Raw genomic sequence first — 10003 nt, 5'->3', positions numbered from 1 at the left:
AATGCAAGTTTGCAAACTAAAATATTATTAGAGACAAAGATGTCAAAACCTTGAGTGTGACAAAGAGAGAGTTAAGTTTGTGGAGGATAACCAAGCAGAGAGGTTTGTAGATGCAGCAGTTACATTCAATAGCACCATTTTAGAAGCTAAGTATGGAAAAATTACTTGAATATCTCAGACTTCCTGCATGTGCTTTGAACTTTGAAAGGGTCTGCAGAAGCCGCCACAATCAATAGTTTTCTTGTCTTCCCCTAAATGAACGGCAATTCAATATCACACTCGCATGAGTATGATTTATTATCACTATTAGAATTAGGAATAATACATACATGTCGCTTATGCAAGTGCCTTACTTAGAACACCTCAAACAAGGAAGTTTGTGGTGGTAATGAAAGATAAAAGATAACGAGAAAATTAAGCATGAAAGACATCAATGCAAGTTGTTAACAAAGTCAAATAGTAATGACAAAAATATACTATCAAGGAACTTCACTGTGAAGTAGTAACAAGAGACCAAGATAGTTCAGTTTGTGGAATTTATGTAATGAAGCAGAGAGGCTACTCTGCATAACAAAATGCACACAAATCAATATATGCTCGGTTGAAGTTGCAATTTGCAAATACTTATTTTGCATAGTCAGTGTTCTCGAGTTTTAGACTATAGAAACAGCTGGTGCTAGAAGAACCATGCCCCTATGGGATCTCAAATGCTCGAACAGAATTGCCTCTAATAAAAGGATACTCAAAGTAAGTATGAAAAAATGTTAGGATAGTTAAAATGACATGATTTTAGCCATATTATGAAAGTTATTCTAAACCAGTATGTGGTTCGAAAAGGTCCGCAGAACCAGCCATAATAAGGATCACTATCTTTCTTTTTTCTTCCGTGAAATGAGAGGCAATATCACACTCGGAATAATACAAATGCATGTAACGTTACTTGCTGCATGTCTATTAGATAGTATCACCATCACTGCTTCACTATAAAAGCCGATTGAAGTGTTCCAAATATTTCATCCATTGAACCTACTGTGATGCAAATGAGAATAATGGAGTTGTTGTGTTCTCTTGCTTTGTCCATACAGTTTCTTCTCCTTTTGGCATCCTCCCTGTTCACAAACTGTTTAACCATGAATCATTCAACTGCTACTCATCATCATGAGTGCCATCAACATGAAAGCAATGCCTTGCTGAGCTTTAAAAAAACCTTCATCATAAGTAAGTCTGCTTCTTACAATCCTTTGAGTTATCCTAAAACTCTTTCTTGGGTTCCTGCCACAGATTGCTGCTCCTGGGATGGCATTGAATGCAATGAGCTCACAGGTCATGTGATCGGCATTGATCTTGGTAGCAGCCAACTCTATGGTTCCATGGATGCCAATAGCACCCTTTTCTCACTTGTGCATCTTCAAAGCCTTGATCTTTCAGACAATGACTTCAATCACTCTCAAATTCCTGCCAAGATAGGTGAGCTTTCACAGCTAAGACATCTAAATCTTTCTCATGGCAATGAAAACACATTCTCTGGTGAAGTTCCACCTCAAGTTTCACAGTTGTCCAACTTGTTGTCCCTTGATCTTCACAGCTATCCTCTTGAGCCGCTTCCATATGATCTAATCAACAATTTGCAACTCAAGGCATCCACTCTCACAAGCTTAACCCAAAACTCAACTAGACTTGAACACCTTCGTCTTAGTTTTGTGACCATTTCATCATCTTTACCTCATACTCTCACAAACCTTACATCCTTGCAAATACTCACTCTTTGCCAATGTGAACTATATGGTAAATTCCCAATTGGAATATTCCATCTCCCAAACTTAACAGTCTTGAATTTGGGAGGAAACCAAAATCTTAGGGGTATGTTGCCTAATTTTTTCTCAAGCTCATTTGTCAACATAAACCTCGGAGGCACAAGCTTTTATGATACACTTCCAACATCTATTGAAAACCTCACTTCTTTGAATTGTTTTTCGATTTCAAGTTGCAGTTTTTATGGGGCCATTCCTTCTTCGCTTGGCAACCTCACCCAACTTGCCCTCTTAGATCTTAGCAATAATGGCCTTGAAGGTGAGATCCCTCACTCTCTTTTTAGACTCGAGAATCTTGAATACTTGTATCTGCCGTATAATTTCTTTGAAGGGCATCTAGCACTTGACATGTTTTTGAAGCTAACAAGGCTTAATGATCTTGACTTATCTCTCAACAAATTGTCTTTGTTGTCACAAAATAGGGCTGTCAATGTGACAATTCTTCCTCCAATTCAGTGGTTAGGATTGAGTCGGTGCAATTTAAATGGAGAAATTCCAACTTGGCTAATGAATCTAACCACTTTAAATCACTTGGATCTTCATGACAATAATCTTCAAGGTGAAATTCCATATTTCCTCTTCAAGTTAGAGAATCTTACAGTTCTTGATCTATCTGGTAATGTGTTGGAAGGACAGATCGAGCTTGAAATGCTTTCAAAGCTCAAAAAGCTTACTGTACTTGGTTTAGGCGGAGGCAACAAATTGTCTTTTCTTGAAGGGAACAACACTTCCATTGTAACATTTCCTTCTCAAATTCAATTTTTGGATTTAAGGTCATGCAACTTAGTTCATTTTCCCAATTTTATACAGCACTTGCAAGAGTTGACTGATCTTTACCTATCAAACAACAGCATAAAGACAATACCGAGTTGGTTATGGAACAAAACAACTCTTCAGAGTTTGGATATTTCCAACAACCTATTGATGGGAGAAATACCTGTTGGGTTTTTCTCTCCTTTGTGAGGCCCAAGCCCAACATTTTGAGGGTGTCTCTTGCACCCATTGTGCCACAACCCTAGTTCAGATTTTTGGGGTCATTGAGAGTGAGTGAGAGTAGCCACCAAGTGAGAGAGAAGGGGAAAAACAAAATTCCCGTTTTTGCCCAAAGCAGTAAATTTCAAATATCAGTTTCTCAGTTGTTCACCGTTGGATCGGCTTGAAATTTAAACTGCATGTTCTTATCATCTTGTTCTTTATTCTGGTCGGTGGAGATGTTGATTGGAGATTTGCAGTGAGAGAAATTGGCTTCGCAAGAGAGAAATTAGGTTTCCCGTTTTTACACAGAGCAGCAATTTTGGAACGGCAGTTTCTCATTCTTTCACCGTTGGATCGACGTGAAATTTGAACTGTAGATTCTTCACATCTTGTTCTTCATTCTGGACGGTGGAGATTTTAATTGGAGGTCTACAGAGGGAGAAATTGGCTTCGACAGCAGCTCTGTTTTTTGGGTATATTTCATCTTCTTGCTTTTCATTTGTGAGCTTTGGTGCTTTGATGTTTTGGCTGGTTATATGCACATTTTTGTGCTTTGTTTGAGACTCTCTTGTACCTCATTTGATTATAGTGGAGCTATTTCATTGGTCTGGACGACTCGTGGTTTTTACCTCTTACCTTGAGGGGGTTTTCCACGTTAAAATCTCGGTGTGTTCTTATTATTGCTTTACTTGCTATATTTGCTTGTTATAGTTGCTGCCATATTGTGTTGTGAGTGCTTCCATATTGTTTTTGTGTTGGACATTTGTGTCGTTTCCGCTGCTAGGCTCTTTCATACTGGTATCAGAGCTTGTTGGTATTTTTCTGGGCTTGTGAGTTTGTGAACAATGGAAGCTAATACTAATACTAGTAGGATGATCACTCTTAATGGTCCTAATTATGATTTGTGGAAGTCAAAAATGGAAGATTTGCTTTATGTCAAGAATTTTTATCAACCAGTTTTTGGTACAGAGAAGCCTAATGATAAATCTGATGATGATTGGACTTTGTTGCATAGACAAGTCTGTGGATATATTAGGCAGTGGGTTGACGATAATGTGTTGAACCATATTATTGGAGAGACACATGCTCGGACTCTTTGGATTAAGCTTGAACAGTTGTATGCTCGAAAAACTGGGAATAACAAGATGTTTTTGATTAAGCAGTTGTTGGCTTTGAAGTATACAGATGGGACATCAATGACAGATCACTTGAATAATTTCCAAGGAATTATGAATCAGTTATCTTCCATGGGTATCAAGTTTGATGAAGAGGTTCAAGGATTGTTACTTCTTGGCTCCTTACCAGACTCGTGGGAAATTCTCAGAATGTCATTGTCCAATTCTGCTCCTGATGGTGTAATCTCTATGGATCTTGCCAAGAGCAGTGTTTTGAATGAAGAGATGAGAAGAAAGTCACAAGGTACATCGACTACACATTCAGATGTTCTTGTTTCTGAGTCTAGGGGGAGAAGCAAAAGTCGAGGTCCTAAAGGTAGAGATCAAAGTAGAAGCAAGTCTCGAGGAAAGTATAAGAATATTGAGTGTCATCATTGTGGTCAAAAGGGACATGTGAAGAAATTTTGTTGGCAGCTAAAGAAGGAGAAAGCCAAGGCAAGTAAAGACAAGAGCACAAATAAAGATGATGGTAGCAAGGAAGACAAGGTTAATGTAACTCATGATGATTTTCTTGTTGTTGAGGAGTTTGAATCTGTTAACCTTGTTGATAATAGCACTAGTTGGGTGATTGATAGCGGTGCTTCTATTCATGTTACATCTAGGAGGGATTTGTTTACGTCCTATACTCCTGGTGATTTTGGTGATGTAAAAATGGCTCATCAAGGTGTTGCAAAATGTGCCGGTGTTGGACAGGTTTGCTTGGAAACCTCCAACGGTACCAAGTTGACTTTGAAGCGTGTGAAGCATGTTCCAGATATTCGGTTGAACTTACTTTCTGTTGGTAAGTTGTGTGATGAAGACTTGGATAGCTCATTCTCTCGTGATAGTTGGAAGCTCACCAAGGGTTCCATGGTTGTTGCTAGAGGTACTCGACACTCTACTCTTTATTTAACTCAAGCAAAGATTGTGAAAGATGTTGTTAATGCTGCTGAGTTTGTTGATGAAACTGATTTATGGCATAAGAGATTATGTCATATGAGTGAGAAGGGCATGAATATGTTATCCAAGAGGAATCTTTTATCTGGTTGTAAGGTTGCTTTGCAAAAGTGCAACCATTGCTTTGCTGGGAAACAGAACAGGGTTTTTTTTAAGAGCCATCCACCTTCAAGGAAGCCGGAGATACTTGACTTGGTACATTCTGATGTATGTGGGCCGATGAAGACAAGAACACTTGGAGGGTCTATCTATTTTGTAACCTTTATTGATGATCATTCTAGAAAATTATGGGTTTACACTTTGAAGACCAAAGATCAAGTTTTGAATGTGTTCAAGCAATTTCAAGCTTCTGTTGAAAGAGAAACTGGGAAGAAGTTGAAATGCATTCGTACTGACAATGGTGGTGAGTACTCAGGTCCATTTGATGCTTATTGTAAAGAGCATGGTATAAGACATCAGAAGACTCCTCCGAAGACTCCTCAGTTGAATGGCTTGGCTGAAAGAATGAACAGAACACTGGTTGAAAGAGTTAGGTGCTTATTGTCGCAGTCTGGATTGGCAAAATCCTTTTGGGGTGAAGCTTTGAGCACTGTTGTTCATGTCTTGAACCGGACACCATGTGTTCCTTTGCAATTTGAAGTGCCAGAGAAGGTATGGTCAGGTAAAGATGTTTCTTATGATCATTTAAGAGTCTTTGGATGTAAAGCTTTTGTTCATATTCCTAAAGATGAGAGATCTAAGCTTGATGTAAAGACTAGGCAATGTATTTTTATTGGCTATGGCATGGATGAGTTTGGTTACAGGTTTTATGATCCTGTTAACAAGAAGGTGATTCAGAGTAGAGATGTTGTCTTTGTTGAAGACCAAACATTGAAGGATGTTGATAATGCGGAAAAGCCAATGGTTCAGCCTAGTGATGATTTTTCTGACTTGGATATTACTCCCTCTATGCCTATGGTAGAAGATGGTAGAGTTGAAGCTCAAAATAATGAGCATGATACAAGTGCAGGTGAAGATGGAACAGTTGATCCAATACTTGATGAAGTTGGTGATGATGATCAAGATGAAGAACCAGCTTTAGAAATTCCTGCAAATGCACTTAGAAGGTCTACAAGAGAGAGAAAGCCTTCGTCAAGGTATTCTCCACATGAGTTTGTTTTGTTGACTGATGGGGGAGAACCTGAATGCTTTGGAGAGGCTGTTGAAGATGAAAGCAAAGCTCAATGGCTTGAAGCTATGCAAGAAGAAATGAAGTCCTTGCTTGAGAATGATACCTATGAGTTGGTGAAGCTACCGAAGGGTATGCGAGTTTTGAAGAACAAATGGGTATTCAGAATCAAGAATGAAGAACACAATTCTAAGCCTCGGTATAAGGCTAGATTGGTTGTTAGAGGCTTTAGCCAGAGAAAAGGTGTTGATTATGAGGAGATCTTTTCTCCTGTTGTGAGGATGTCATCCATTCGTGCTGTGCTTGGATTAGCAGCGTCTCTTGATTTGGAGATTGAGCAAATAGATGTGAAGACAGCTTTTCTTCATGGTGATTTAGACAAGGAGATCTACATGGAGCAACCGGAGGGCTTTGTTGTTAAAGGAAAGGAAGATTTTGTGTGCAAGCTTAAGAAGAGTCTTTATGGGTTGAAGCAAGCTCCAAGACAGTGGTACAAGAAGTTTGAATCTGTTATGGGGAAGCATGGTTACCGTAAGACAACTTCAGATCATTGTGTATTTGTGCAAAAATTTTCTGATGATGATTTTATCATTCTTTTGCTTTATGTGGATGATATTTTGATTGTGGGCAAGAATGCTTTGAGGATTAATGAGTTGAAGAAACAGTTGAGTAAGTTCTTTGCTATGAAGGACTTGGGTCCTGCCAAACAAATTTTGGGCATGACTATTACTCGTTATAGAGATTCCAAGAAGCTTTATTTGTCACAGGAGAAGTACATAAAGAAGGTGCTTCAAAGGTTTGGCATGAATGATGCCAAATGTGTTGCTAGTTCTTTTGCTCCTCATTTTAAGTTAAGTACCAAGCAGTGTCCAACCACTGATGAGGAGAAACAAGCAATGGATGAAATTCCTTATGCCTCAGCTGTTGGAAGCTTGATGTATGCTATGGTGTGTACTAGACCAGACATTGCTCATGCAGTTGGTACTGTGAGTCGTTTTCTCTCTAATCCAGGTAAAGAACATTGGAATGCTGTTAAATGGATTATGAGATATCTCAAAGGTACAACTAACTTGAGTTTGAGTTTTGGTGGTGAGAAACCTTTGCTAGTTGGCTTTACTGATGCAGACATGGCAGGAGATATTGATTCTCGAAAGTCTACTTCAGGTTATTTGGTCAAGTTTGCAGGGGGAGCTATTTCATGGCAGTCAAGGCTACAAAAGTGTGTTGCACTTTCTACCACAGAGGCAGAGTTTATTGCAGCAACTGAAGCATGTAAAGAGTTGTTGTGGATGAAGAAGTTTCTTGCAGCACTTGGTTTCAAGCAAGACCGTTATGTGTTGTTGTGTGATAGCCAAAGTGCTATTCATCTTGCCAAGAATTCTACTTTTCATCCAAGATCTAAACACATTGATGTTAGGTATCACTGGATACGGGATGTGTTAGATTCAAAGTTGTTGGAACTTGAGAAAGTTCACACTGATGACAATGGTGCTGATATGATGACAAAAGCATTGTCAAGAGAAAAGTTTGAAACATGTTGTTTGATCGCCGGAATGGCGAGAGCCTCCACCTAGTCGAGAAGGGGGAGATTTGTTGGGTTTTTCTCTCCTTTGTGAGGCCCAAGCCCAACATTTTGAGGGTGTCTCTTGCACCCATTGTGCCACAACCCTAGTTCAGATTTTTGGGGTCATTGAGAGTGAGTGAGAGTAGCCACCAAGTGAGAGAGAAGGGGAAAAACAAAATTCCCGTTTTTGCCCAAAGCAGTAAATTTCAAATATCAGTTTCTCAGTTGTTCACCGTTGGATCGGCTTGAAATTTAAACTGCATGTTCTTATCATCTTGTTCTTTATTCTGGTCGGTGGAGATGTTGATTGGAGATTTGCAGTGAGAGAAATTGGCTTCGCAAGAGAGAAATTAGGTTTCCCGTTTTTACACAGAGCAGCAATTTTGGAACGGCAGTTTCTCATTCTTTCACCGTTGGATCGACGTGAAATTTGAACTGTAGATTCTTCACATCTTGTTCTTCATTCTGGACGGTGGAGATTTTAATTGGAGGTCTACAGAGGGAGAAATTGGCTTCGACAGCAGCTCTGTTTTTTGGGTATATTTCATCTTCTTGCTTTTCATTTGTGAGCTTTGGTGCTTTGATGTTTTGGCTGGTTATATGCACATTTTTGTGCTTTGTTTGAGACTCTCTTGTACCTCATTTGATTATAGTGGAGCTATTTCATTGGTCTGGACGACTCGTGGTTTTTACCTCTTACCTTGAGGGGGTTTTCCACGTTAAAATCTCGGTGTGTTCTTATTATTGCTTTACTTGCTATATTTGCTTGTTATAGTTGCTGCCATATTGTGTTGTGAGTGCTTCCATATTGTTTTTGTGTTGGACATTTGTGTCGTTTCCGCTGCTAGGCTCTTTCAATACCCCCCTCCATATGCAACCTGCAGTCACTTGTGGTACTTGATTTATCTTCCAACAATTTAGTTGGCATGATTCCATCATGTTTAGGAAGCTTTAGCCGATCTCTTCACATTTTGAGGCTCGCAGGAAACAAATTGATAGGTAATATTCCTCAAAATTATGCGAAAGAAAATGCACTTCAGTTGATTGATTTTAGCTCAAACAAGTTATATGGTCAATTACCAAGATCATTTATCAATTGCAGAATGCTAGAGCTTCTTGACGTAAGTCATAACCATTTCAATGATTCATTTCCTTCTTGGTTAGGATCTCTCCCTAATTTAAAGGTTATTTTTTTACGTGATAATAAATTTCACGGAGCTATAAAGTGTCCATTAAGATGCACATTTCCTCAGCTTCGTATCATTGATCTTTCTCAAAATGAGTTTTCTGGAGAATTGTCATCAGAAATAATCAAGAATTTCAAATCGATGACACTTTCCAACACAAGCCACCAAGTACAGTTCAAGGACGACGTTTATCAATTGCAACATTCTTGGGTTGACCTTAGTTTGTTTGTATTTCCAATGCATAACAAAGGGGTTGTCATGGAGTATGTTGGGCGTCAATACTTTCATTACATGGTAGCCATTGATCTTTCATGTAACAAAATTTCTGGTGAGATTCCAGATATCATGGGAAGTCTGAATAGGCTTGTCTTGCTTAATTTGTCCAATAACATGTTTACCGGCAGCATCCCATCTTCCTTCGGAAAGCTTTCAAATCTTGAAGTGTTGGACCTTTCTGCCAATAGCCTGTCAGGGGAAATCCCCCAACAACTCACAGAGTTAACATTTTTGGATTTCTTCAATGTGTCTTTCAACAATCTCTCAGGTCCAATCCCAGAAAATAGACAATTTTCCACTTTTCAAGATAATTCATTTGAGGGAAACAAAGGTTTATGCGGGTTTCAATTGTTGAAGAAATGTGAAGATCATCCTAAGCTTCCATTGCAAGAACCTGATGGCGATCAAGATTCTGAGTCGGGATCTTTCTTTGAATTGTATTGGATGGTAATTCTGATTGGATATGGGGGTGGCCTTGTTGCCGGGTTAGCACTGGGAAATGCTTTTGTTGGAGATGTTTTTAGGTTGCTGAAGAGGATCTTTTAAGTCACAATTCTAGATGTTGGTTTTTTCATGTGTGTAATCTTAGACTATTTTCATTTTTGTGTTTGCGTTTGAAGTTATTGTGTTCCTTTTATGTAAGAGTCTGCTATGTGTATACCCAAATAAAAGTAGGCAAGTGAAAAAGATAAAATATAGTCTGTTATATATCTATTTTGTTTTGCTATTTTTTATATAAGAAAAGTCGTACATTGTGTTCTTTGCTTAAATAATCCATTTTCCTTTGCATACTCTCTCTCATGCTTATGCCAAAACAGGAAAACTTGTAAAAGGTAAAGAGAAGCAATTTTTTTTTCTAAAAAAAACAAGTATTCGCTGATATGAATAAAAGTTTAAGTAGGATCAATTTA

At 38.6% G+C, this 10003-nt stretch overlaps 1 protein-coding gene across 2 annotated transcripts; it reads left to right on the top strand.

Annotated features, from left to right (window-relative positions):
• The first annotated feature begins 625 nt into the window (after positions 1-625).
• LOC107635297 (receptor-like protein 49) lies at positions 626-9865 on the top strand. 2 transcript variants are annotated; one of them, XM_088483885.1, is made up of 3 exons: positions 626-2546; positions 2622-2748; positions 8491-9865. In XM_088483885.1, exons 1-3 carry the CDS (start codon positions 1035-1037, stop codon positions 9636-9638), a joined length of 2787 nt encoding a protein of 928 aa, XP_088340011.1. In that variant the 5' UTR covers positions 626-1034; the 3' UTR covers positions 9639-9865. The 2 variants fall into 2 exon arrangements, with proteins under 2 accessions (XP_088340011.1, XP_088340010.1); XM_088483884.1 differs by having other exon boundaries at positions 629-2748.
• Positions 9866-10003: the final 138 nt, after the last annotated feature.

Source organism: Arachis ipaensis, chromosome B4 (assembly GCF_059453495.1).
Source record: "Arachis ipaensis isolate K30076 ecotype BB chromosome B4, ASM5945349v1, whole genome shotgun sequence".
Classification (NCBI taxonomy): domain Eukaryota; kingdom Viridiplantae; phylum Streptophyta; class Magnoliopsida; order Fabales; family Fabaceae; genus Arachis; species Arachis ipaensis.
The sequence above is the reverse complement of the archived record's forward strand: the minus strand, read 5'-3'. Positions and strand labels throughout refer to the sequence as shown.

Coding starts and splice junctions, on each gene's coding strand:
- LOC107635297 (XM_088483884.1), top strand. CDS start 1,035: ATGCAAATGAGAATAATGGAGTTGTTGTGTTCTCTTGCTTTGTCCATA. Junction 2,749..8,490: donor CCTATTGATGGGAGAAATAC/CTGTTGGGTTTT, acceptor CTCTTTCAATAC/CCCCCTCCATATGCAACCTG.